The sequence below is a fragment of the Madurella fahalii genome, assembly GCF_045866475.1.
Source record: "Madurella fahalii IFM 68171 DNA, scaffold_2, whole genome shotgun sequence".
Classification (NCBI taxonomy): domain Eukaryota; kingdom Fungi; phylum Ascomycota; class Sordariomycetes; order Sordariales; genus Madurella; species Madurella fahalii.
Genome location: NW_027263972.1, coordinates 3,227,501 through 3,254,038, shown reverse-complemented (window position 1 = coordinate 3,254,038; position 26,538 = coordinate 3,227,501). Strand labels below are relative to the sequence as shown.

Below are 26,538 nucleotides of genomic sequence, written 5' to 3'. Positions count from 1 at the left end.
TAGCCAGAGAAAAGTGCGACCAGATGATGGGAGAGCATTTGGAACGGTCAGGTCCCGCGCTTGGCTATCGTTCAGAATCGAGAGGAGAGCACTCCTTATCAAGTACAGCCGAACTGGAACTGGCAGACATAGTTTGACGGGGTCGCCCGCGGGTTTGATCCTCTGGTCTGTGACGACACACTTGCCGCAACAAGTATAGAGTCTGATGGACCATTCCATCACTTGACTCAAATCTCACAGCCACACGGCTCCTTAGTGAATGGTCTTGCACATATATGTTCCTAGCAAGTCAATCCAGAAAGCAAGATATTGCTGAGATTCCTCTACCAGCCAATTTACACTATCTATGGCCAGGTCTGTTGGAAGCTGCTCAATATCTCTGTTTGTTTGTCCGTCATGAGCAGCAATAATCACACTTCGTCGTTGTCTGCACTCGGCGTGTCGTGCTCTGGGGATGGCACTCTGGTTTAAGTGCAATGTCCTTTTCGGTGTCGTCGGTCCAAAAATCACAATGTGTAGTGGAATTAATGCCACTGTCTATTACCCTCTCCAATGGTTTGATTCCATGACGCTTACGGGTAGGATCAATATCATTTCGTCTTATAATCCGTATCCCACAAAAGGCGCTCAGATCATTTTGTAGTTTACTCCATTTCGTGAAGCCCGCTAACCGGGCGATTGAATTGGCAATCTTCCTACGGCGAACAACGTCCTCTCACTTCCTCGCCGTCGACCCAATCCCCATCTCTCCCTCTCCTCCGTTGCTCACCTGTCAACCCGAGCATTCGGTCCTCCGTTTCTAATCGTCCAACGTGCCACTTGTCCAAAATTAGCCACGATAATAATACAACTGTCACCATGGGACGTCCTCCCATACCAATGCAGATGTATGGCGGTCGAGCCCAGCCAGGAAACTTGATCCGCCGACCGGGCACGCCTGGCACATTTTCTTCTCCATCCACGTCCCCAAATTCGCCCTTCCCGCCCGCCCATACCTTGATCTACCCTGGGTTCGAATTTAATTTTAACGTCGGCATCTCTGCTGCACCTCGATTTCCGAACCCCAGCCTTACCGTTTCTCGGCAGTATCGCGGCCCGGAGCATTGCGACTCTTCTGTGGCGCCAACCGAGCGCTGGCTGCCGGGGATGCCGATCACTCGGCCCGGAGGGCTTTATGGCCAGGCCTATGTGGTTGGTCACGGCCATTTTTACTTTGACAAGACCGAGCGCTTCGATGACTGGCTGAGCAGCTTGGCAAACCTGTCTCTCGACCGGCATGATTTTGACCCGGGTGACGACTGTGTTTCTGCCGTTGCCCAGGATGGCAGCGTCGGAGAGGACGACTGTGGCGCTAATAAAGGTCACGGACATGCTCAAGTCCGTGAGACGCGGAGTGGGGAAAAGCGCAAGTCTGTAAGTCGTCACTTTTCCAATTAAAAAGAATTCAAACCACTCGCATTCATGACACACACCGCCTTTTCGGTCTTTTAAGCTAACACTTGCCTCTTTCAGCCCTCTGACGACAATGACACAGTCACGGACATGAACGAGCCGCCGCCCAAGCGCAGCCGCATCTCGAGGACCTTCCACCACACTGTATCGCGCATGGGCCGCGCCACTCGTGCCAGCAGCCGCCTGTCGCATGTCGATGATAGAACTTTGCCGGCCGCCACTGTGATTACTGGTGCCCGCCACCGAATTTTGGCGTTTACATCAAGGTCACCGGCTTGTAGCGTCCTTTCCCGCGCTGGGTTTGTTTCGGCCCCGGCCAATCCCGAGCGCACCGTTAAGATCTGCCTTATCGGAGATAGTGGTTCTGGCAAGACAGCTTTTGTGAAGTAAGTCGGTCTCGGTTAATTGTCGCTCTGATAGGGATCCTGACGTGCTTTGCATGATTTAGCTATCTCCTCAACGGGTCATATGCCCAGGTATGTCGATGAGTTCACCTGCCTAGCCCGTGAGTGTGGAGATTGACAACTTACAGACTAAGCCATCTGCAACCCCTAACGTCCGGACTGTCACTTCCATCACAGAGAACGGCACAGTTGTCAAGGTAGAGCTCTGGGATTTCCCCGGCTCAGTCGTTGCTCAGCGCAACGGTCCTCTGGTGTCCAACTTCTTCCACGCCGCCATTATCTGCTTCAGCGTTACGGACGTGGCCAATGTCAAGGCTATTAGGGAGACTGTAAGGTTAAAACACTAACAACGGACAAGCGGATGGAGTAACTTACACCGTGATTACAGTGGGCCCCAAAGCTCCACGCGTCTCTTCACGACGGCAAAATCTTTGTCCTGGGCCTCAAGCGGGACCTCCGCCCCAACTTCCCCGTGCTCGATCTGGCGTTCCTGCCGGCCAGGAATCCGGTGACATATGGCATGGTACGCATAAACTCTGCGGCTCGAAATTTTTTACATCCGCTGACAGTCTTTTTGCTTCACAGGGAAGTCAAGCCGCCACAGCTATCCATGCCGCAGTGTACAGTGAGTGCTCAGCTAAAGAAGGTGACAACGTGCAGGGAGCCTGGGACGGTTTTGTCAATTACCTCGTAGCCTGTCTCGAGCGACATGAGCAGGAGTGTATTAGGAGCCGCAGGGCCGAAAAGGTCAAGGGTGCTGTGACCACCGCGCTCGGTAAGTTTGGGCTGGCTCGGTTGGCGGATAAGTTGGGAAGAACGTAAGAGTTATTTCATGGGTTCATGGTTGGGTCCCTCGTTTTCTAGCGAGTTGCTCGGGTTGCATTGGGAGGTGTTGTCACTGTTAATGGGGCTGTCATGGCATGGCGAAGATTATCTTTGTTTTGAGAAGCCGTCCTCGGTAATTCACCGTCAGTTATCTCTGGGTACGAGTGCAAGCAAGGGGAGTGCTTGGACGGGGGATGTTGTTCAGCTAACAGCATATGCCGGCCCCGGGAAGTGAATGCCAAGATGATGAGATGGACGGGAGTGTGGGGAAATTGGAGAAGCTCCCAACGTCACTGTCCCAGCATCGCTGTCCCAGCAGATACCCGTCGCTTCCCTGCATCAGATCATGCAACCCTGGCCGCGTCTGCAAGGCACGACTGGTTTTGGTCTGGTGAGCAAGGCTAAGGTCTTAGACCTAGACAAAGATACGCACACAAACAGCAAATGAATACCCCGGGTATCGACAGGTGACCATACGGTCAGTCGTCCTCCCCAAAAGATCTTCCGCCGACATCGAATAATACCACCACCATGAGCAACGCCAACAGACGAGGCAATGGCGGCGCCAGCAGATCGTCTTCATCCGCCTCCTCCCCGACTCGAGCGCCGCGTGATAACCGCTCTCTCCTCCCGCGCACCCCGTCTGCGCTCGTCTTTCCGCCGGCGCAGCCGCCCCTCCACATTACCATCCGCTTCAGTACCGCCCTCCCGGACCTGCACCTCGACATCCCCTCACCACAACAGACCACCGTCGTCGCGCTGAAACACCTCATCCGCGGCCGCCTCGCCGTCGACGCTACAGCTGAAGACAAGTCTAACTCCGACCATCCATCCCGCGCCCGCCTGCGCTTCATCCACAATGGCCGCATCCTCCCCGACACCTCGGTCCTCAGCGCCGTCCTCAAAGCCCCTCCCCCGCCGCCGCTCTCACAAAGTCAACACGACCCCAAAGGCAAAGGCAAAGCCAAGTCCGGGTTCCCCCCGCAGCAACAACAGCAGCGCGTCTTCATAAACTGCAGCATCGGCGACGCCCTCTCCGACATGGACCTCGCCGCGGAAGCCGCCGCGGCCGCGGCACCCGCGCCGGCACCCCCATCGCCATCCTCCTTCTCCCACCCGCCGTCTCCCTCGCCCTTATCGACCCCCGGCCACCGCCACCAACCACACCAACAACACCAACCACCGCCCCTCTCCATGCCCCAGAACCAGAACAGCCCCCGACCGCTAGGCTTCGACCGCCTGCTCCAGGCGGGCTTCGCCCCGCCCGAGATCGCCCTCCTCCGCCGCCAGTTCCGCGCCCTCCACACGGCCCGCTTCACCCCGGACACCATGCCCTCGCCCGACGCGCTGCGCGCCATGGAGGATGCCTGGCTGGACAACGACAGCGGCAACGTCGCCTCCTCGCTTCCCCATTACGCGACCAACGCTCCGGGAGGTGCCGCCAACTTGGGCGGTGGTGGTGGTGGGGCGGAAGAGCTGGAGGGACTGGATGGCGCGGCGGCAGGGGCGGGGACCGAGGACGTCTACGCGCTCAGCTCCATGGCCGGGCCATTGATCAGGGGGATGCTGATTGGGTTTGTGTTCCCCCTCGGGGTGGTGGCGTGGGCGGGTAAGGAGGAAGGGATGTGGAGCCGGCGGATGCAGATGTTTGTCTTTTTCGGGGTGCTGCTGAGCTTGAGTGTTGGGGTGGTGAGGGGGTTGACGGGGGAGGGCTAGGGACTGTCCCTGTCTGTTTGCCTCGCTGCTCTGCTGGAAGCCGTCCTGGCTTGCTGATGTTGGGGGTCGCAGCGGAAGTCGGGGCTGGCTGTAATTGTAATTATTTTGTATTGACTGATACCCCGGGTTAAACGGCAGCGATTCGGAAGCGTGTATGTATGTATACTATGGTGGTGGTGGTAAAGGGTCGTGATATGTCGTTGGGCTGGCTTTGACAAAAAGCGTTGGACTTGTTAACGAGGCAGGCAGGACAGCCTCAGCGAATCGAAAGAGCCAGCGCTCCACTGCTACTATTACCGCTCACGACACTGCCACAACTATGACAACTGTAGAGATCTAGAAATCTACTCGGCTAATACAAACGCACAATTCCATGGTATTCTTTTCCTACCCGCCCTCCTGAAAACTCCAAGAGACGAAACCCACAAAACGCCGACCATGCTCTGCTTGATCACAGATACAAGCTATTGAATGACACAATGTCACGCCGGATCTTGGACAAACTCAATTCAAACTTGTCCTTGAGTTCCTCGCTGCCCATGACTTTGGCTGCCTCGGCCATCTGCCGCAGCAGCTCCTCGAGCCGGCGGAACAACCGGATCAGCGACCCTTCATAGGCGTTGGTCATTTTGCTAGCCAGAGTCAGTCAGTATTCCCTCTATCACTTCCATGACAGGGAGAGAAAAAGCTCACCTTATCTCGACAAACGGTCGCCCGTTGGCCCACGCCAGTACCGTCTCCATCAGCTGCCACTTCAGGCTCTGCACGTACTCGTCCTCGTTGACGTCGAGCTTGCTCTCGGCGCTGACCTTGGCGATGATGCGCGCCTGCGCCTGGATCTCGCGGAACGGCTTGGCCAGCTCCTCCTTGAGCTCCTGCGTCTCGACCTTCTCGTCAAAGATGAAGACGCTCAGCACCGACGCGCACACCTCGGGCGTGAGCTCGTTGAAGAAGCGGTTGAAGAGCAGCTCGGCGAGCAGCAGCTCGTGGCCCTCGGTCGACGAGATCTCGCACGCCACGCGCGCCTTCATCTGCACCACCTCGGCCTCGTTGATGAAGCCCAGCCGGCGGAGCACGCGCTTGCGCGACTTGAGCTCGTCGAGCTGCGAGATGCTGTGCGCCTTGGTGATGGCCTTTTTCTTCTCCCTGATCTTCTCGCCCAGCGCGAGCTTGGCCGAGTACTTCTCCCAGAGCTCGGCGAGGTGCGGGGAATTGTGCAGCGGGCTGGCGACGAGCCGCGACTCGAGCACCTCAATTTTCCGGAGCAGCTTCTTGAACGACTCATCCTTGATGCCCATGTTGTCGAGCGGGTCAAGGATAGGGATGCCATCCGGGAAGCGCCGGCTGACCTCATCGAGGGACTTACCCACTGACTCCTCCTCTTCTCTTGATTTGGCGTCCTTCGGGACAAAGAGGCGGAGCTGGCCAAGAGCCTTTACGCAGTTTAGCAGGCATGGGACAACCGCCCACCTGCCTGGCTCGCCGCTCTGCCTCGGCAGGACACCCTCGGGTACCGCACTGTCACCCTTGGCTTCGCGGCGGAAGTCCTTGCTAAGCGACGAAATCTTGAGCAGAACGTCTGCAAAGTATGACTCCTGTGCTGGCCAGTCGGCCTTTCCGTTCTTATCAGCCTTGCGAGGTACGAAATCGAACACGACGCCCCACCCAAAATCGGTCCCGCTTGGAGTCTGGATCTGCACAAGGCGGCCGGGGTTCATATACTTGACGCAGTGGCTGGGATGCTGGATCACGGCGACCATATCCTTGTTGTAGCCATCGAGCTGCTGGCGGATCGTGTAATAGTCCTTCACCTGGCTCTCGTCCGGGATGATCATACCGTCCCTCTCCTGCTGCAGCGCAGTGAGCTCCCGCTCCAGCTGCGGCACGCTGTGGGCAGTCTGGAACTGGAAGAAACACCTCTCGAGCATGTACTCGGGTGAGATGGCCTCAATGCGCAGCAGGTTGAGAATCATGTTGTAGCCGAGGTGAAACGCCGAGTTCAACCGGTCTTGATGGCCGACAACGACGCTCCTGGCAGTATCAGGCTCGAGCTTGTCGTCAACCATCATGATGACGATGCCTCTGTCATCGAGCCCACGACGACCGGCTCTGCCTGCCATCTGGATGTATTCGGACGACGTGAGAGGCCGCCGCTGGACGCCGTCCCATTTTGTAACCTGCGTGAAGACGACCGTCCTGGCCGGCATGTTGAGACCAATGGAGAAGGTCTCGGTGGCGAATAAAACCTTGATCAGACCTTCTTGGAAGAGAATCTCTATCGTCTCCTTGAGAATGGGCAGAAGGCCCGAGTGGTGAACGCCGATGCCCTTCCGCAGCAACGGCAGGATATTCGTAATCTGAGGGAGGCTCTTGTCCTCGTCCGACAGTTGGTTCAACGCATTCTCAAAGACTTTGTTGACCATGTCCTCCTCGTCCGGCGCGTTGAACTTCATGTGCGACGTCTTGAGCGCCATCTGCTCGCATTCGCGTTTGCTAAAGTTGAAGACGATGACGGGCTGGAAGTTCTTCTTGATGATCATTTTGATGATCTTGGCGATATCTGAGAGCTCATTCGGCGCCTCGCCACCCTTGTTGGTCTTCTTGTTCTTTCCCCGACCCTTCTGCTTGGCGCTCCAGTCGGCCGGGTCTGACCCCTTGTTTTGCTCGATCAGAGACATGGCGTGGTTGAAGTTGTTCTCTTTGAAATTGCCCTTCTCGTCCACAATGAGGAAGATGCCCTTGCCGCCAGCGGGGAAAAAGTAGTTTTGCAACGGCGTCGGCCGGAAATCGGTGTAGACGACGTGGCAGGCTTGACGGTGAATCTTGGCGATCCATTCGGCGAACTGGAAGGCGTTCGGGATGGTGGCAGATAGAAAGACATATCTCACTTTGTCCGGGAGCAGGATGATGGTTTCCTCCCAGACGACACCGCGCGTCTTGTCTCGCATGTAGTGGATCTCGTCGAAAATGACCCAGGCGACCTCGCGCATGATTTCGGAGCCGCGGTACAACATAGACCGCAGAATCTCGGTCGTCATCACGAGGCAGCTCGCGGTTGGGTTGATCGTGACATCACCAGTCATGAGGCCCACGTCGCCAAACTCGGCCTGGAAGTCGCGGAACTTCTGGTTGCTGAGGGCCTTGATGGGACTCGTGTAAATGACCCTCTGGTTTCTCTTGAGACACTGCGCAATCGCATACTCGGCAACAACCGTCTTGCCGGCGCTGGTATGGGCCGAGACCAACACGCTCTCCTCGCGCTCGATCGACGCGACGGAGAGGCTCTGGAAGGGGTCGAGTTTGAACGAGTACGTGCGTGCAGGCTCCGCGGGCGGCTTGTGCTCTGAGAGAGGAATGTACTCGTAGTCGAGATCGGGCGGCAGCGCGACCTGGTGCTGGATGTTGTGAGATAAGACGAGCGAGTCCCCGCCGTCTGTCGAAGGCGCAAAGCCCTGCGCAGCCGTGACTTCTCTCGACTCTGCTGTTTGGAACGAGTCGGTAATAATGGGTTCTGCTTTGTCTTGTGTCTTTAACCTCTTCGTGTCGCCTTGGTGCTCTGTATCTTTTGATTGATCGTTGGCGCCATCGTCTTTGAGCACGGCTTGGTCTCCATTCTGGATGCCGTCGGTCATCTCGATATCGACATCGGCTTTGCGCCTCTTGGGAGCGCGGGGCAGCTCCGCGAACACGTCAAACAATTCATCCATATCTCCGACCGCCGATACCCATTCGCGCTTGATGTTTATGCCGGGAATGTGTGGGGGGAGAATCTAGGCCTAACGAGAACGGATGCTTTTCTACGCGTGGAAAACCCAAATGCGGCGGCTGGGCGGTTGCTTGCCGATAAAAAAAAGGTCGTCGGGATTGATCGCCCCACATTTCTGCCACCCACCTTGATGCTCCCTTGTGCAAGAGCTTAGGGCGGTGAGGTGAGCGGCGTGTCCGGGCTGCAAAGGTACTGTATGCATGTACATGCACTGTATGTACTGCACAATCAGCTACAGAAGTCATTAGCCGCTTTTGGAAGGCGACCCCCTACAACTTCACCATTTCTCTTAACTACCTACAAAATGGCATACAAATTGAAAACAAACCGACAGGAACACTAACTAGAGGATATTGAAGTTAATCGTGTCCTCTATTGTATAGGTTTCTTAACTTCACAGGTCAAAACAGGAAATGAAATTCTCAGATTTACTATCACAACCATCCTTTGTTGGCTTAGGGAGTTGAAAGAACCTGAATAGATGGATGCTAAAAGAACTAGGCAACTGCCAATGGTTCAACCCCTAAGTCATTTGGCGACTAGTTATTCGAATGACAAAAGGAGCACACATCTACACCGACAAACCCATAAAACCAAAGCCAGAACGAGGACAACCAACTGCTGGACGAACCAGGCCAGGCGATCACAGCAGTAGATCCCAGCCATCCCAGCCATGATCGGGACACGGAATTAGTACTCCGTTTATGCAGCAGCTTCGTGCATGTTACTTTATCAAGCGTAGGTAAGGTAAGTAGAGCAGTTGATCGGCGCCACTCTGCAAGCTTCATACGTAGCTTTCTTCTACGCGGGTTCCCGTGCTCACCTGGACATCAAATCCCGGCCCTAAACATAACAGTAACTTTGCATTTCAGGGTTGGCACTCAAGTTCCCCGACTGCCGACCACCTCAGCATATTCTCATCTCTTTACATTTGCCCTCCACAAACATCTCCCCATCCATAGCCCCATGCACATACGCCTCCCCAACAAACCTATACCCCCGTTCCCCGTCATGCCTCAGCACCAAAGGCACCCTCCCGCCCTTGACCAGCACCACCCTATCCCCAACCTCCGCCGCCGCAGGCAGCAGCGCCAGAAGCCCGTCCTCTCCGCGCCCCAGCCGCCGCTCGTACACGCACTCGAGCAGGCCGGCGAACCTGCTGTACCCATGCCACGTCTTCATCAGGTACCCGACAAAGGCCAGCGGCCGCAGCAGGCTGTCGGTGCGCCAGCGCCGCAGCTCGAAGACGGCGCGCAGGCTGGCGCGCCACGCGTAGAAGAGCCCGGCCGTCGCGCGCCGCCCGCCCTCGGCCTCCGTCCCCGCGCACAACGTCTGCCAGTAGACGGCGAGCGGGTCGTAGCCGGCATGCTGCTCTTCCTCCCCGCCCTCGGCAGGGGTTCCGGCACCGGGGCGGGTTGGCGTGTCTGAGCCTTCGTCATGGTCGTCATGGCTGCCGTGGTCGTCGTCGTCGTCATCTTGGCTCGGCGGCGTCGGAGACGCCCGCGCAAAGGCTTCCCAGTCCGAGAAGGTGGCCAGGTGCGGGATCACGGCGGAGAGTTCCCAGAATGCGCGTGTCAGCTGGGTGAACAACTGGCCCAGGGCTGACAGCCGCTCTAGGAGCGTGTCGCCGCGCTTGATGATGGGGAAGTTGGAGCTGTCGCGATAGAGGTGGTGGAGGACGGGAGAGAGGTCGGTGATGGATGTCAGCTCGTGGCCCTCGAGCACGAGAATGTCGCCGTCGTCGCCGAGGAAGCGGGGAGCGGCTCGGGTGCCGCGGGAGGCGTGCGTCTGGCGAGGCCGACCACGCGCGTCGTGCGCAAGGGGCTGCGGCCCGCTTGCAGTGACGCTCCAGTCCGGCACCCAAGAGGGAAGCTCCTTGTTGGTGGTTGGGACGCGGGCGCCCAGGAGGTCGAGATGGTCGGAGTGGAGGAGTAGTTGCCGGGCTGTAAGACGGTATAGTTGGCTTGTTGATAGCCCATATTCGGGCTCGATGCCAAGTGTACTGGCATGACCGTCTAATAGTCCCAGCAGCGCGTAGACTTTGTCCCGAGGATCCGAAGCTTGCCGGAAACGACACTTGATCAGTAGTTCTAGCAGGGCGTCTGCTGCTGTCGAGGCCGTTGGCGCGGAAGGGTTCGCTGGCGAAGACGGGCGCCTCCGCTTCCGTAAGGCGCGTGTCGATAGATACGGCATCACGATTGGATCAACCATTATCCCAAGCAGCACGGGGTTCCAGATACCAATCGCAAAACCGTAGTCGACACCTTGGGAGAAGCGGTCCCAATCCATGGTAAACGTACCCGTCATGACCAGTGCCTGTGACGCCAGGAGGAGTTCTTGGACTGTCCAGGCGCGAAACCACCAGTCGGCGTGTGCAAGATGGAGGATGGTAAAGTCCTCCTTGAAGCGGTCGAAGAGCGGACTCTCTATGTGTCCGGCATCCAACAACGGCAAAGACAAGCCGTTCAATTCGATGTCAACGCCGGTGTGTTGTCGAGAGACGGCTTCGGCTGCGAGTTCGTCCACCATTGCATATACCCTCTCAGTAAAAGGAGGGCGGTTGTCTCCCATCCATACAATGGTACGGGCAGCGTTACGATATATCTCGCCCATGATGGAAACCTGGTGGTTTCTCTCCTGTACAGTATTTTGATCGATGCAGACGGCATCGACCCATAACATGTACGACCGGTCCAGCTTCCGGATGTTAAGGAGGGCGGTCCGAAGGTTCTCGGTAACCATAAGGGTGCGCCCATTGATTTGAATAGGAGTTAGTTTGGTGGCGTCACCCCAGACATAACTTAATGCGTCATAGTCCCCGACCCGGCTATCCAAGCTACATTCAGTCAATATACAGGCGATGTCGTCTTGACGGGTTCCTGGGAGTAGCTCGAGCAGACGAATGGACTTGGGGCCGCTTGTAAGGGCTGCGTATATGTAATTTTCAGTAACGATCTGATTACGGGTACGGTCCTAATTGCCATTTTAAGATGCATTAGAGCACTGCCGCTCAATGGAACCAAGGCGGATACGGGGATGATACCTCTGGCTTCGGCTTCGCAGGGTGCTTCTCATCTTGGGTGTTTTCGTCCCCAAAAATTAATTTCCTGACTGTCTTCGCTGTAGAGTCCCACGCGCGCTGTGACATAACTTGCAATGGCTTAGACGTCTTTGAAAATATGTGATATGCCCAGGCGATCTTTGTTTCGAGGAAAATAGGATAGAGATGAGATCGAGGGAGGCTGGGGGAGGATACAACGTTGAACCCACGTGACCTCGGACTTTCGGACAGCGACGCATAGCTATGAGCGATCCCATTAGCCATCTGAGCAACATATAAACGAGTCCCTGTCGCTTCGACAAACACCGCGATCTAGATTGCATTGGCATAATACTACTGCTGAGCTCTGTTCTCGGTTGCTTCCATAGCTTCCACAGCTTCCACAGGAGGGGACGCCATTGGCGCTCAACTCTTGATATTGAATAATCTTATCCATCCAACCACTAACGGTATCTATGAACGAATCCTGCTAGTTGCCAACCTTTCATAAGGCCATCGCCTGAACTCTTTTCAGCTTTCTTTACACCAACAGCGCCGCCATCCCGACAACAACAGCCGCCAGACATTTGGCACCTGTAGAGCACTCCAGGCAGCGATAGTGGGGTTGTTGTTACAGTCCGGTAGAAGCAGATCAGGAAACCTAGTTTAGCCTGTCTGCGTGGTAAACTAAATAATGTTTATAGAAGAGAATTGTTTTTCTTAACGCAAACCTTGCATTGGCATGGCAGTATGAAGCTCTATTTCATCTGGCTACGGGGTGCTCGGATTTGCTTCGTCGACTAACCACCGGGATGCTTGGACCGCCGACGGGAGTCGGCCGTGTTCAAACTCTGTTCCGATCGGCGGCCATGATCCGCACGGGTATCGGGATTATAGACTTTGAAAACTTGTTGAGCTTACTTGGCAAATCAGACTTTCTGTACATAACCTTAACGGAGACTTGTCTGGCATGTTACGCAGGCATGAGATGGCCATGCTCCCGATTGAATAGGCCGAAATTCTGACTCTCCCATCATGTATGATGCCTTATCCCGCCGAAGCTTAGATCCTTATGTAAGGCCTTCTTTTCTTTGCAACTGGCATGCTTACTGCTCTCTTTCCCTGGTACAGTAGTACTTGTTGATATAAAGTTTTTTAAACGCCGTCTGTAGGGTATGGTTTGCTTATATATGGGGTAGTGGAAGGACAGACACGCCCTGTAATGGTGGAGCAGTGTAGAAATAATAATAATAATAACTAATAATAGTTAATTTATATTCTTTTGTTTTGCTTGGCTTGAAAGTCGATTCTGTTGTGCAACAATCGCGGGGCCGTTGTCAAAAGTAAAGTAGTTTGATTGGCTTGATGAAGCGGGTCTTCGAGAAGTGGGTCCACAGTACGAACGGCACAGCAAATCGCGCCTAACCTAGCATGCCTCAGCACCTTAGACTAAGTGTAAGCTAGCGTCCGCACCTGCTGCGCAATGCATTGCGCATCAATGGCCGAGCCGAGGCTTCGTCCCTGTGGGCCCGCGTCCAATTCGCGCCCTGTCGATTGGCAGTGGTGACGGTGAAGCAATGGGCCTGTGGACCCGCATCCGAAAAATTCTTGGGACACAGCAGCTCAACGGTGCATCTGTTGGGGTTCCAAGAAAGCAGGACTTCTACGATTCTCTCTCGCGCGGGACTACACTTGTCATTGTATCGGGAGCATTGCAGCTCGGCGACCAACCATGGCGTCCCTCTCTCTCAAACTCACCAACCGAGCTCCGAAGAAGCCCATCAAGAAGCTCCCAGCTTCCATCGAACTACCCCACGATGCCACCGTCGAGGACGCCAAGATGGTGATTGCCCGCCAGATCGGGTTCAGCGATTACAACCGCGTCGGCCTTTTCGACCCGTCTACCAAGTCGACCCTTAAGAACCGCAGAGCCTTGCTCCGTGATGAGGCAGGTGTCACCTCAGCCGGCGAGCTTGTCGTCAAGGACCTGGGTAGGCTATCCGCTATCCACCCTCAACCACTTCCCTCTAACGAGAAACAGGCCCCCAGATCGCGTGGCGGACCGTCTATGTCATCGAGTACTTTGGCCCCATCCTCTTCCACGCCATCGTCCCCCTGATCCGCCCGTACATCTACCGCATCCCGCCCTTCGTCTACAAGAACGAGATGGAGACGCCCATCACGCAGGTGCAATGGCTGCTCTTTGCCCTCTTCCAGATCCACTTTATGAAGCGCGAGTACGAGACGCTCTTCGTCCACAAGTTCTCGGCCAATACCATGCCCGCCCGCAACATCTTCCGCAACTCAGTCTTTTACTGGCTCATGGCTGGCCTGCTCTGCGCTGTCGACATCTACGCTCCCGGCAACCTGTCGTCCCGTGACGAGCTCGTGCCGCTCGATTATATTGGTCTGGCCCTCTTTGCCATCGGCGAGACGTGCAACTGGATCGTCCATCAGCACCTGGCCAGCCTGCGCAAGCCCGGCGGCACTGAGAAGGGCATCCCGAACTGCATCGGCAGCAACCTCGTCACGAGCCCCAACTACATGTTTGAGGTGCTCGCCTGGCTGGGCGTCATCCTGATCAGCCGCAGCTGGGCCGTTGTGCTATTTATCTGCACGGGCATGATCTACATGCGCAGCTGGTCGCGGGGCAAGGAGAAGGCTCTGCGCAACGAGTTTGGTGACCGGTACAAGAAGAAGCGGTACACGATGCTGCCGGGTCTGATCTGAAGTGGGCTTGCGGGCAGTGCTCAGCCACGTCTCGACTGGCTGTACGAAAAGGAAGACGTGCGCCCTCTGTAGAGGACCTGGTCACGTCGATGTACTATGCCATTGCTGGTGTACGTTATCGCTAGTGTGCTGTAAAAATAGAATCAAACTAATCTCTGACCCAACCGGCGTCCGTCTCGCCCTTTACCTCGTGACAAGTCGTTTCTCATAAATCGTAACAGGATACACACCTCTCCTCAACAACCTACAAAACCCCCTCAGCTCTCCTCACGGGGGATTCAGGCAATGGTACCGTCTCAGGCCTGCCATCCCTATCCCTCATCACTACATCCCCATCTCCATCCTCATCCCCCTCTCCGTCCCCTTCCCCTCCCTCTTCACTCCCCTCTTCCTCCCCCTCACTCCCACTTCCACTCCAATAACTCGCACTCCCACTCCCACTCACACTCCCGCCCTCGCTATCGCCCTGATTCACCAGCCTCAGCGTCTCCTCCAGAATGACAAACTCCCGCTCCAGCATCTCGGCCCAGTTCTGCACGTTGCCGATCTCCTTGACCTTCTTGGCGTGCGTCTCGGCCACCCGCGCCAGCTTGTCGTTCTCCCGCTTCAGCCCCTCCACCGCCCGCGCCACGTCCCGCTCCTGCTTCTCGATCGCCGCGTTGTTGGCGTGCAGCAGCGACGCCCGCCCCGCCAGCTCCCGGTCTACCAGGTTCGAGATGGACGCGAGCACGGCCGAGCGGGCTTGGTCGATCTCCCTCTGCGAGGACGGGGGTGGTTGGGTGGGCGGGTGCTGCTGGTGCTGGTGTTGGTGCTGGTGCTGGTGTTGATGTTGATGGGGGGATTGGTGGTGATGGTGGTGCTGGTGGGATGGGGAGAAGGATGAAGATGATGATGATGGTGGGGGTGGTGCGGGGTTTTGGGGGATAGAGGAGGAGGAAGAGAACGAGGGGTTGAGGAGGGTGGTCGTGGTTGCGGTTGTGGATGTTGAGGTTGATGCGGCGGCGGTGCTGGTGGTAGTGCTGCCGGGAGCGGGAGGAGAGAAGGAAGAGGAGGAGGCGATAGATGGGGAGGTGGTTACAGGATCAGGACGTCCTGGTGCGGATGATGATAGTCCAGTTTTGGACCGGGCAGGGCCTGGAAGGAGGGAGGAGAATATGCTCGCTGTTTTGCGCGTTCCGGCGCTGCCACTACTGCCACTGACAGAAGAGGATGTCGCTGTGGCGGTGGTGCTGCTGACTGTGGGCGGGGCGGGTTGTGGTGGGCGTAATGAGGCGGGGCTCATTAGAGCAATTGGCGCTGGAGTTGACGAAGACATTTTGATGATGGCGATTGTTCCCGATGTTAAGCTCGGGGGAGTGAATATAATAGATGATCGGCTGTCAATTGGGCATGTGCATAAGCTCGCGTCGCAGCTAGATTATGCCGCCCCTGCGGGTTTCGTAGCTGGGTTGCGTATGTTGGATGTTGGATGTTGGATGCAACAGCAGGGCTGCTAGGGATGGCGATGCGGGGCTGTCTGTGGTGAGCATGCATACTCATGATCAGCCATGTGACCAGACTGGAAGCCTCCCTTTTGTGCGGGTGGCAGTCTGTTTACAACGAACACCAGCTTTGGCCGGCAAAGACTATCTGACTGCTAAAGTGTCAAGCAATGCTTGATTTCTTTATTCTCAACCTATCCGCTTGCAAGACCACACAGCTACATTCCCAACCAACTATTCGTCCATGGTGCTATCTTCAACAAAACTACCATAGCATCCAACTGACGAGTCCCAAAAGACATTATGGATATCCATCCGCAGCCAAAGCCAGCCAGCCATGCCACTAACGCCGCCACGAACCGCAGTAGAATAGCCTCTTCATCGTAAGACCGAGGACAATGCCGTAATATTATAAACCCTTCTCTAGCAAGTCTCCCCTAAAACCCGCCCACTTTACTCCCACTATTCAACCGAAATGGCAACGGCCCTAGCCCCGGCCCCGGACTCAGTGCCGACGACGGCGTCACAATCCCATCGTGTGACGAGACCGTGCTGCCAATCGAGTTCAGGCTCGCTGTCGTCAAGCTTGCCGTCGAACTCGAGTTCATGGTTCCGGTGCGGGACATGCCCAGGCCGCCCATCGAGAGCAGCGTATCCGCGCGCTCATATACCCCTCCCACGAACACCGAGCCAAATGACGCGCTCTGTGGCGTCGACGGGACCGTGGCCTGGACGGCCGGGCCTAGCGCCGCGCTCTGCGGCGTCATGGGGACGGGTAGCGGAGTGCTCGACTGCGTACTATAGGGGCTCATGATCTGTTCCGGCCCCGATTGCCGCGCAAAGTAGGCCCAGGGAGACGACATCATGAGGTCGCACGTCTCCTTCATGCTCTGTTGGATGGGCCGAAGCCTAGCCTTAATGTCGATGGGCAGCTGGATGTCGTTCTGCAGCGCCTTGATCTTCTTGACAAGAACATACCACGAGTCCATGAAGTTGCTGCACATGCGCCAGAACGACTGTTGCGTCCGGATGCCAGGTTCTTTTAGTTTGATTGATGATAGTTTGGCCTTGAGGGCCTCGGTCTGCTGGATCGATGTGTTGCACTTAGCAACCAGGCCTCTCCAGGCCTGAATTACGTGCTCGGGCGAGCGTAATCCGGTCGCGGTTCGCATCGATGACATGAATTGCGTGTTCATGGGTGGTAGAATACGCATAACAAGCTCTGTCGTCTTCTGAAGCGACAAGAAAATCCTCTCAAAGGCACGGTCTTCCTCAGTGAAGTCGGCAGAGAGATTGCGGGTGCCGGAAGTGCTGGTAGACGCGAACGACTCACCGGACCGCGGTGTGATAGCGCTCACCGTCGCCATCCGTCCAGAGCCGTTGATGTAGGGTATCGAGACGTCAGTGGCGACTCGCAAATTGCTTGGGTTATACACAAAATTGCCGTTCCGTGGTCTGCCATTCGTCAAGGGTCGATCAATGGTCGGGGTAACCGAGTTCTCGCGAGAATGAGGGCGCAGCGTGTCTCCCAGATCTGGTCGCACCGGAGGGGGAAGTGGCTGCTGGCTATCCTCGAGATTGGCCTGCGAACACGTTACACGCAGCTCCATGGTGCTATTATAGAGCTGCGTCAAGAGCGTCCGGATATATCGGGGGTCGCCATTGTCTAGAAATTGGTCGATATTACTCATCAGGAGCGAGCACACGTGCATATAGGCGTTGATGAGCGTGAGACAGGCTCTTTGGACGTTTTCGTTCTCCCTCTGCCCGTACCCGTCGTCCACCGCCTGGTCGTGCTTTTGGATCTCCAGTTCCAGCTGCTCGACATGAGCAATTGTGTTGTAAAAGACGATCTCGAGATTCGACCGCCGATTTGTGCCGTCGTTAGCCAGGCCAATTAGCATCTGGATCATATAATGAACCTGGAAGATGGAGTAGAGGCTGCCCTTGGCAGCTTCCAACACGGGGTCGGCGACCTTGGATTCTCGGCGCCGCTCCGGCAGGACCGTGAGTCTGCGAATATACAGGGGTCGTTGCAACGCTGGCTCGGCCGGACTGCTAATGTTCGGACTTTTGACTTGCATGGCTGCAGCGCTACCCTGCATCGCTGAGCCGTGACTGAGCCCGCGGTAATGGCTGAATCGGTTGTTTACGTCGATTTCTTCCAGTGTGCTGAGCTCTGATGGCCTTTTGGAGACGATGCCCATGCGACGGGATCGGCTTTCCGACCGCTCTCGACTCGAGGACTGGACTATTGTCTCCGAGTTGCTACGGACTCGCTCGTTGGGGTTACCGATCGTCAACGGCATGACTCCTGGCCTGCGCTGCGCTGTGTTTTGTTGTGACAGCCCACGGTAGTGGGACCGACTCGGGATCGGCGGCGGCCGAGGCAGGGCGGGCGACCTGAGGTCCGGGAGGTCGCTGCCGTTGACTTTGATTGGGAACCGGCCGCTGAAGACTCGCTTGATGGTCGGCCGCGGTGTTTCGGTGCCCTCAGACGCACCGTCACCTGGTGAATCAACGGTGCCGCTAGCCTCCTGCTTCAGGAATTTTTTAATAACCGCAGCTGACTCTGTCAACTCGCCTTCGCCCGGACCCGAGCCCGGCACCCGGAGTACCTCTAACGGCGGGAACTTGAGCGGGTTTCCCTCCAGCTTGATGATAGAGAGCGACGGCATATCGGCCAAGTAGAGCGGCAGGTGGGTGATTTGGTTCTTTGTTACCGACAGCACTTTGAGTGACGACAATTTTACGATTTCGGGCGGCAAAACCTGCAGCATGTTCCGGCTAAGATCGAGAATCTCGAGCGACTTGAGATCGCAGAGCTGAGAATCGGTCAGTCAGCGGTTGGAGTTTTAGAGGCTGAACCAATCCAATGCTCACTGTAAGAGGAAATTCCTTGAATTTGTTTTGCCTGACGTTGATATAGCGTAGTGATGTGCATTCCGAAATCCTCGCCGGGAAGGTCTGCAAGGAATTGTGCGAGAGTGCAAGGCTATTGCGCCGCAATTAGCTGACCCGTCGAACACGCTCGGGGGAGACTCCATACCGCTCCAATTCATCCTTGATTATCTCGACAATTTCCTCAGGCAACTTCTGGATCTTCTTCCTGCTCAAGTCGATAGTAAGGCCGTAGCCAAGGTTTGTCTTAAGTGTATTGCTGACTCCGCTGGCCTCGGCGGCCTTGGCTTCGTTCTCGCGAGCGGCCCGCATCGCTTCTCTCGCCAGGGCAAGGACCTGCCCTGGCGAGGTAGGTTGGGAAGCTGAGAGGCTCGAGTTCGACGGAACATCTTTGAGGCTGGGTACCGGAGGCGGAGGGACCGGATTCGCGAGTGCTGCAGCGGCAACGGCTCGACGAGCCTGGGCGGGATTGTCGGGCAGCCCCCGGGGGAAGTCCATTGAGGCCATCACGGTTCAATCGGTCCCCTCCCGCTTCTCGTCCGAACGATGCAGGACAGGGCTGGTGGAAACGTGCGGATTCGTGTCCTGGCGGCTCCGTCCAGATATCCAGTGAAACCGTTGGGCGGAGAAATTTTTATGCCGGTCGGCGAGGTGGTGACAGCCGGTCGGACAGGATCATGGCGAGACCAACCTCTTGGGTCGGGGCTAGGATGTTAGCGAGCGACCAAGGCGGTGAGGTGCAAATAGCCGGCCGCCGGAAGCACACGGAGGGGAGCACGTCCTAGTTGATGTCCGGACGGGGTCGAAATCGATGGTCTCGATGCGAGGAGTGCAGTAGCGAGCCCTGGGAACAAAAATTGCCTTGTTCTGTCTGAACTGCTGCGTTGCCGTCTCGGGCCCATGTCAGGTAGCAAGAGCCCCCAACATAGGGGTTACTGTAGAGGCACTGGTTGGGGTGGCCGTCACAAAACGGACAGGGGTCGCGCGGCTCGCGAGTATTGAGCATGAGGCGGCCTGGCCGAACCCCGCTTCTCTGGGCTCCCGTGCGAGCCGGGCTCTACAGGGGCGTGCGTGTAGCATTGGGAGGCAGCGAGACGCCTCTCCGCTGGGTCTAGGGCGCCGCAAAACTGCAAGGGACAGGGCACCCGCGAACGTCACCGCCGCAGCAGGAGGCGCACCCATCAACGGCCTCTGCTGGCTGCTTTGATTGGCTGCTGCAGAGACGCTGTCGAGAGCATATGACCATAAAACACCACAGATCATAGGTGAAACGAAACATGCACGCGAAACCCTGCTATGGAGATTTTTGAAGCAAAAGCGCGTCAACTGGCTGCTGTTCTTCCTCGACTTGTCGGGTCATGACATCGCCCTGCTCTGTGTGGCTCTTGGCAAGTCCATCGATTGACAATATGCGCGCAGCTTACTCGAGACGGATGTGTGTATCAGTGTAAGCGACCGCTGATTGATCAATGCCTTGTTTGGTGTCTTTCTCAATGTGGCCAAGTAGAATGCTGTCACACCCTCTTTTCCAACCTTTATTAGAATTACGAGTCAGCTCGATGCAAGTTGTTGAGAACCCCTTTCTTGGCAGGGGGAATTAAGTAACGGCATCGACTTTTGCTGTCATCAATACTTGATGAGACAGACATGAACAATGGGGATGAAATGTCACGGACCCTAACCCTGGCCTTGGGCACGAGGGTCTGAGAATCAGGTAATCAGTCACGATTTTGAGCGAAAGTCACAGAGTTGTCCCCCGAGGCAGGAGGACCTTTCGAGCACACTCTCATCGACCCAACCGCCCTCGTTCCATATAACGAGGAAGTACAATTAGCGCGTTGAATCCCTCACGTTAGGATCTCGCGCCAAGCAACTGCACGGAACAGTTGGTGAAATAGTTACAACTAAATGGCGAGCTCTGTACTTACGGAAGAGCATGAGGCCACGTTCACACCACAACTTTAGAAGGAGCAGATGCAGCCATGCCCCTCACTAAGAACGACTCCATACAGGATATTGACTTTACCCTCCGCCGCCAGTTCAACAAGGAGACGTTCAGGTACCAGACCGATGGGGTGCAGGCCCAATATTTGTGACCGACCGTACTAACATAGCGGTAGACCATTTCAGCGCGAGATCATCCTTGCTGCACTCAACGGCAACGATGTCTTCGTCCAGGCAGCCACGTCATTCGGTAAAAGCCTGTGTTTCCAGCTCCCTGCTGTGATAGACCGGGGGAGTACGTCGTCCAAACCGCAGGCTGCATTCGGAGCGGCATGGAACTAATCTTGTATACAAGTAACAATTGTCATTTCTCCTTTACTGAGTCTAATGGTAACGTTCGCCCCAGCTGTCATCTGCTCAGCACCACTAACCAATACAGATGAACCAAGTCGAAGCGCTCCGCGCAGCCAACGTGGACGCCCGCACGCTCAACAGCAACACCCCCCTGGCCGAGCGGGACCATATCTACCAGGACCTCGCCACGGGCCATCCGCTCACCCGCCTGCTCTACGTGACTCCCGAGCTCTGCTCTGTAGACCGTTTCCGCCAGCGCCTCGGTCTAGTTTATGAGCAAAAGGAACTCGCCCGCATCGTAGTCGACGAGGCACACTGCATCTCGGAATGGGGCCACGACTTCCGCAAAGACTTCAAGCGTCTCTCATGGTTCCGCGAGACGTTCCCGGACATACCCATCATGTGTCTGACGGCGACAGCCAACGAGCAAGTCCGGCGGGACGTGCTTTTCACCCTCGGGCTTGACAAGACACCAGAGCGGCTAAAGAGCTTTACCATGACCGCTCACCGGCCCAACTTGCACCTCGAGGTACGTTTCACGAATGACGAGGCCAACGACCGCTACGACGACTTTGTTACCTGGCTTAAAGGGGTGTACTCGCGCCGGGCAGCACCGGACCGCAAACCCGAGTTGGATGCCACGGGCGAACGCGTCGACAACGTCCCTGGTATTATCTACACCATCTCCCGCGATGAGTGCGAATCCCTCGCAGCGGCTCTGCGCACCGATGAGATCGGCGCGCGACCGTTCCATGCCAAGCTGCCCAAGGAGGTCAAAGAGGAGACGCTAGCACGTTGGATCGCCAACGAACCGGGTTACGATATCATCGTGGCGACGACAGCCTTCGGGATGGGTATAGACAAGGACAATGTGCGGTTCGTGGTGCACTGGCGGCTGCCCAAGAGCTTCGAGGGGTACTACCAGGAGGCGGGCCGCGCCGGGCGCGACGGGAATGCGAGCTATTGCTTCTTGTACTATGCTCGTGAGGACAGGGACCGGGTTTGTAATATGTTGATGAGGGATGGAGGTGGCGGTACGAACAAACAGGCGAGGATGCAGAGTCTGAGCCGGCTTGCGGCGTACTGCGAAGATACGAACACCTGCCGGCATGCGGCAATCTGTAAGTATTTTGGGGAGGAGAAGGTACCCGAGTGTGATTACGCTTGCGATTGGCATAAAGACGCCCAAGGGCTGAAGAGGAGGATGATGCGGGGCTTGGCGAGTGAAGAATGGGTAAGCACGCAGCGGGAAGAGGGGAGGTATGATGAGTACTGGAGTGATTGAAAACCAATTAGGAGCACATGATGATACCCCACTTCATCCACATTAGCATTATCCTTCTTTCAGATACTGTACAGCACATTACGACCAGCCCAGTCCGCTATTTCCTATTGCTCATCTTCCAGCAACTCGGGTCTCGCTTTGATCATATCCGCCAGATTTCTCTGCCACTGCAGCCACGCCATCCCCTGCAGAACCGAATCGCTTAGATCGTCCAGCTTCCTCACCATCGCCCTCTCGACCTTAGGCCCCTGCTTCTCCTTCCTATCGACCGTCTTTCCGCCCTCATACCTCCCCTCAAACACATCAACAAACAGCCCCATCATCTCCCTGGCCTGTGCCGTCTGCGGAACCAACAACCGCCTTCCTTCCGCTCCATTTTCTCCCAACCAACCCCTTAGCAGTTCCACCTTCCCCCTCTTTAGCAGCAAATACGCAGCACTCTTCCCCCTCCCTTTCCCTTTCCCTTTCCCCTTCCCCTTTCTATTCACCTTCCCGCCCCCAACCCCGGCCCCAACCCCATCTCCATCCGCCACCACCAATCCCAGGTCCTCCTTCCCCTCCCCATCCACACCACCCTCAGCCTCGACCTCCCCCGGCTGCTCCACATCCGCCCCGCCCGGAAACAGAAACCCCGACACCGCCTGCGGCACAATAGCCTCCACCCTCCCCGCCCAACGGCCGCCCCTGAGCGCGGCAAACACGGCGTGCAGCATCGCCTCGAGCATGTTCACCCGCAGCGTCCACTCAAACACGGTCGCGCTGCCGTTGGTGCGGTAGCGCTGCCGCTCGATGAGCACGTGGGTTGGTTGGAGGGGGAGGAGGTGGTGATTGACCAGGTGGAGGGTGAGGGCTGCGAGGGCGGTGGGGGAGAAGGCTTTCTCTGATGCTGGGTTTGTTGAAGGTTGGGGGAATGGGTCTTTGAGCTCTGCGATTTCGGCTTCGGTGGCGGCGGTGGCGGTGGTGAAGAGGGTGGGTGAGGTGAGGTCGAGGCGGTGCCATGCGTGGAGGTGGACTGGGGTGGTGAGGAGGGTTTCTGTCGATTGTGGAGGGTGGGCTGTTGATGAGGGGGAAGAAGAGGAGGAGGAGGAGGAGGAGGCGGAAGATGATGATGCCGGGGTGAGGAGGCTAAAGGCAAAGTTTTTGAGGCCAAGGTCGATGCTGAGGATGCGGGCTGTCCTAGGGACCGGTTGGAACTGCTTGGCTGCGAGGCGGAGGCGCTGGGAGAGGACGCTCTTGGTCCCGGATCTGGGGAGCCCGCATGACGAGCAAAGAGCTTGCAGCTCGGCTAAGCGGCCTGGTATTGAGTGTGGTTTGGACATATTGAGTACGGAGGTGAGGATGGCGACAAGGTGAGGAGCTATCGAGACGAGGAAATTTTACCAAAAATATTGCCCTCGTTGATGCGGCCGATTTTGTTGAGCTCGGACAAATATTCATTCATCTACCAACATCATTTGACCATACATTATTGCTATTGCCTGGGTAGTATAGTGTAGGTGGTCTAGTGTTCAATCCTGGCTTGAAATGTTGATTGTCAATGCGTCGCGATAGGGGTGAGTAAACAATGCGACCAGATCCAAGTACAACGGTGACCTGCAACGGACCGAACGGATGTCGTCAGGGGTTTCCAGCCAGCAGGATCCTGCGGCATATTTGTCAGGCACCCTGCAATGACGAAAATGGGGGATCCCGAAGTCCTGGCGCCGGAGAAGTGGGGCATCAAACGCAACCCAAAAACCCGAGTCGCGGCAGCTCCGTAGGCGGGCTTGCCGACGACTCTCCGATCGCGTTTGCTTAGCTGAGCAACTTGCACTGCACTTAAGCAACCTGCTTTTCCATTCCAGCCCATTCCTCGACGACTCGCCCAATTGTTAAAGTGGGAATTTGGAATCTTTGGGCCCACATACACCGGGACTACCTCAGTAAGCTGCATTCGTGCCCACATCGAATCGTTCGAAGTTACTCCCTGCACAAGAGCAGATTTGTCACCTTTCTTGTATATAGCCCCTCCTCCTACCCCGCGACACTCACTTGTTTCTTCCTCTCCCAGTAGAGAGGATACCCCTTTCCATGCAATCCCTTTCTCTTTTAGCTAGACGTCCGCTTCTCTCGTCTAGAGCGCCTGTTAGCCGAATTGCAACAATCTCCAGACATTTTTCCGTAACATCGTTCGCCATGGCGCCCATTTCCAAAGAAACCGACTTCCTCGTAATAGGAGGCGGGAGCGGCGGACTTGGAGCTGCCCGTGCGGCCAGCTCTAGGTACGGTGCCAAGGCGATGGTCATCGAGGGGAAGCGGTTAGGAGGCACATGCGTCAACGTGGGGTAGGTTGGAGGTCTTTCTCGCAGCCACCTGTAACTAAATCACTAACACATCCCTTCCCTACAGCTGCGTCCCCAAAAAGGTGACCTTTAACGCCGCTGCCATCGCCGAGACGATCCACGAAGCCAAGTCTTACGGCTTCAATTTGCAGGAGACGGCGCCCTTCGACTGGAACACATTCAAGAACAAGCGTGACGCCTACATTAAGCGGCTCAACGGCATCTACGAGCGCAACCTCACCAACGACAAGGTTGAGTACGTGCACGGCTGGGCGAAGCTGCTGTCGCGCAACCAGGTCGAGGTGACGCTCGACGACGGCACCAAAGCTGTCGTCAACGCAAAGCGGATCTTGGTCGCCGTGGGCGGCAACCCAACCGTCCCACCACAGATTCCTGGGGCGGAATATGGCACAAATAGCGACGGCTTCTTCGACATCGATACGCTACCAAAGAAGGTGGCGCTAGTTGGCGCGGGGTACATTGCCGTCGAATTCGCGGGCATGTTCAATGCCCTCGGCGTCGAGACACACCTGTTCATCCGGCACGACACCTTCCTACGGCACTTTGATCCCATGATTCAGGAAGGCGTGACAAAGGAGTACGAGAGACTTGGTGTTAAACTACACAAACGGAGTTCGGCCAACAAGGTGGAGAAGGATGCGCAGACGGGCAAACTCACGATCCATTATAAGGAGGGCGATGGAGAGGGAATCGTGACGGACGTCGATCACTTGATCTGGGCGGTTGGGCGCACGCCCGCCACCAAGGGTCTCGGACTGGAAGAGGCCGGCGTGAAGGTTAATGAGAAGGGGTATATCGTGGTGGACGACTACCAAAACACCAGCGTCGACAACATCTATGCCCTTGGCGACGTGACGGGCCGCGTCGAACTTACGCCGGTGGCCATTGCCGCGGGACGCAAGCTGGCGGCGCGGCTGTACGGACCCGAGCAGTTCAGGACCGCAAAGCTCGACTACGCCAACATCCCGTCAGTCGTGTTCGCGCACCCCGAGGTCGGTGCGATTGGGCTGACGGAGCCTCAAGCCGTCGAGAAGTACGGCCGCGAGAACCTGACCATCTACAAGACGAATTTCACAGCCATGTACTACGCAATGATGGACCCCGAGCAGAAGGGCCCGACCAGTTACAAGCTTATCTGCGCGGGGCCTGAACAGAAGGTGGTTGGTCTGCACATCATGGGCCTCGGCAGCGGCGAGATGCTGCAGGGCTTCGGTGTCGCGGTCAAGATGGGCGCGACCAAGGCTGATTTCGACAGCTGCGTGGCCATACACCCGACGAGTGCAGAGGAGCTGGTAACGTTGAGATAGATGGTGATATATCCTGCGCGTTTGTTTGATAGGGTCGTTGGAGGAGGAATGAGGACTGCAGCGGAGGAACTGGATGACCTGTCTGCAATTGTGTATATCCTTGTCGAGCACTGCAAAGATGCTGGCTTTGAACTGCTCGACAATGATATATCACTGCTGCAAACAGGCCATCTATTTCCTCCACCGCAGTCTTCGTTCCTCGTCCGTCTTGCCCTAGATAACAGCTCCAACCTCCAACAACCATCGTGCTAGCAGCTTGTACTTCTCTACCTGATAGGCGTCTGAGAATCACTCGTCAAGAGTATATTAGTATACATTGGTTCGTGACTGTTGCAGAGTCGAAGCATATAGAGCGAGTTTATGGCATGTAGTGAGTGCTTTTTGGTAACGTAGGATAATACGTTCGAAAAAAAACTCTTTTTCCAGTATCCATTACTCACCTTAGCATATACCACATAGACTTGGTAAATGATTGTGAATGCATACCGCATCGTGGATGTGAATATTGAAACCAAGCTCGGGCTCCCAAGACTCTGGTAACGTATTCTGCATTTGGCTTACATAATATGGCCCCCCTGCAACTACGGCCAGCGGCATCCCCCCCCACGCAAAAAGTCACACCACCTCAGCCGAGCTTAGCTCTCTCGATTCCGCAAGAACGTCACAATCCCGAAAGCAACCAAACCAAGCTCCCAAATTCACCTCACCACCACCACCACCACCACCCGCCGGATCCTTCGCCCACGCAAAGAACACTCCACTCAATCAAGGTACACAATCCCAATCCTGCCCAATTGACGCCTCCGCTAAATTGATCACGCTCGGTTTTCAATTGACTGATCCAATCCGTGGCGACCTCTAGATGCTCGCCCGCGCCGCCGTAGCTCCCGCCGTCCGCGCGACCGTTGCCCGCCGCGCCGGCTTCCACACCACCCGCGCCCAGCTCGCCTCCCCCTACCACTACCCCGAGGGCCCGCTGTCCAACATCCCC

At 56.4% G+C, this 26,538-nt stretch overlaps 12 protein-coding genes across 12 annotated transcripts in view; 6 read left to right on the top strand and 6 right to left on the bottom strand.

The window, feature by feature from the left end:
- Window positions 1-858: 858 nt before the first annotated feature.
- MFIFM68171_03717 (uncharacterized protein) lies at window positions 859-2,678 on the top strand (the record flags this gene model as incomplete). Its single annotated transcript, XM_071059138.1, has 6 exons — window positions 859-1,413; window positions 1,513-1,838; window positions 1,901-1,928; window positions 1,985-2,185; window positions 2,245-2,379; window positions 2,442-2,678. 6 exons carry the CDS (start codon window positions 859-861, stop codon window positions 2,676-2,678), a joined length of 1,482 nt encoding a protein of 493 aa, XP_070915239.1.
- Window positions 2,679-3,212: 534 nt separating this feature from the next.
- Window positions 3,213-4,397, top strand: MFIFM68171_03716 (uncharacterized protein; the record flags this gene model as incomplete). Its single annotated transcript, XM_071059137.1, has 1 exon — window positions 3,213-4,397. One exon carries the CDS (start codon window positions 3,213-3,215, stop codon window positions 4,395-4,397), a length of 1,185 nt encoding a protein of 394 aa, XP_070915238.1.
- A 451-nt stretch (window positions 4,398-4,848) lies between these two features.
- MTR4 (ATP-dependent RNA helicase mtr4) lies at window positions 4,849-8,104 on the bottom strand (the record flags this gene model as incomplete). The annotated part of the gene is made up of 2 exons (XM_071059136.1): window positions 4,849-5,029; window positions 5,091-8,104. 2 exons carry the CDS (start codon window positions 8,102-8,104, stop codon window positions 4,849-4,851), a joined length of 3,195 nt encoding a protein of 1,064 aa, XP_070915237.1.
- A 965-nt stretch (window positions 8,105-9,069) lies between these two features.
- MFIFM68171_03714 (uncharacterized protein) lies at window positions 9,070-11,311 on the bottom strand (the record flags this gene model as incomplete). The annotated part of the gene is made up of 2 exons (XM_071059135.1): window positions 9,070-11,136; window positions 11,207-11,311. 2 exons carry the CDS (start codon window positions 11,309-11,311, stop codon window positions 9,070-9,072), a joined length of 2,172 nt encoding a protein of 723 aa, XP_070915236.1.
- A 1,624-nt stretch (window positions 11,312-12,935) lies between these two features.
- Window positions 12,936-13,933, top strand: TSC13 (Very-long-chain enoyl-CoA reductase; the record flags this gene model as incomplete). Its single annotated transcript, XM_071059134.1, has 2 exons — window positions 12,936-13,194; window positions 13,245-13,933. 2 exons carry the CDS (start codon window positions 12,936-12,938, stop codon window positions 13,931-13,933), a joined length of 948 nt encoding a protein of 315 aa, XP_070915235.1.
- A 244-nt stretch (window positions 13,934-14,177) lies between these two features.
- On the bottom strand, window positions 14,178-15,248 carry SOG2_2 (RAM signaling network component; the record flags this gene model as incomplete). Its single annotated transcript, XM_071059133.1, has 1 exon — window positions 14,178-15,248. The coding sequence occupies one exon, from the start codon at window positions 15,246-15,248 to the stop codon at window positions 14,178-14,180; it is 1,071 nt and encodes a 356-aa protein (XP_070915234.1).
- Window positions 15,249-15,851: 603 nt separating this feature from the next.
- Window positions 15,852-18,822, bottom strand: SOG2_1 (RAM signaling network component; the record flags this gene model as incomplete). Its single annotated transcript, XM_071059132.1, has 3 exons — window positions 15,852-18,239; window positions 18,298-18,409; window positions 18,464-18,822. The coding sequence occupies 3 exons, from the start codon at window positions 18,820-18,822 to the stop codon at window positions 15,852-15,854; spliced, it is 2,859 nt and encodes a 952-aa protein (XP_070915233.1).
- Window positions 18,823-20,297: 1,475 nt separating this feature from the next.
- Window positions 20,298-21,898, top strand: MFIFM68171_03710 (uncharacterized protein; the record flags this gene model as incomplete). Its single annotated transcript, XM_071059131.1, has 4 exons — window positions 20,298-20,374; window positions 20,436-20,554; window positions 20,615-20,649; window positions 20,699-21,898. The coding sequence occupies 4 exons, from the start codon at window positions 20,298-20,300 to the stop codon at window positions 21,896-21,898; spliced, it is 1,431 nt and encodes a 476-aa protein (XP_070915232.1).
- Window positions 21,899-22,002: 104 nt separating this feature from the next.
- On the bottom strand, window positions 22,003-23,217 carry MFIFM68171_03709 (uncharacterized protein; the record flags this gene model as incomplete). Its single annotated transcript, XM_071059130.1, has 1 exon — window positions 22,003-23,217. The coding sequence occupies one exon, from the start codon at window positions 23,215-23,217 to the stop codon at window positions 22,003-22,005; it is 1,215 nt and encodes a 404-aa protein (XP_070915231.1).
- Window positions 23,218-24,073: 856 nt separating this feature from the next.
- GLR1 (Glutathione reductase) lies at window positions 24,074-25,547 on the top strand (the record flags this gene model as incomplete). The annotated part of the gene is made up of 2 exons (XM_071059128.1): window positions 24,074-24,222; window positions 24,287-25,547. 2 exons carry the CDS (start codon window positions 24,074-24,076, stop codon window positions 25,545-25,547), a joined length of 1,410 nt encoding a protein of 469 aa, XP_070915229.1.
- On the bottom strand, window positions 24,443-24,700 carry MFIFM68171_03708 (uncharacterized protein; the record flags this gene model as incomplete). The annotated part of the gene is made up of 1 exon (XM_071059129.1): window positions 24,443-24,700. One exon carries the CDS (start codon window positions 24,698-24,700, stop codon window positions 24,443-24,445), a length of 258 nt encoding a protein of 85 aa, XP_070915230.1.
- Window positions 25,548-26,409: 862 nt separating the features above from the next.
- COX15_1 (Cytochrome c oxidase assembly protein cox15) overlaps window positions 26,410-26,538 on the top strand; it is a gene marked incomplete at both ends in the record, with an annotated part of 355 nt that continues 226 nt past the window's right edge. The window contains one exon of the mRNA XM_071059127.1: window positions 26,410-26,538. This exon is cut by the window's right edge and continues 82 nt beyond it. Within this exon, the coding sequence (XP_070915228.1) occupies window positions 26,410-26,538 (129 nt within the window).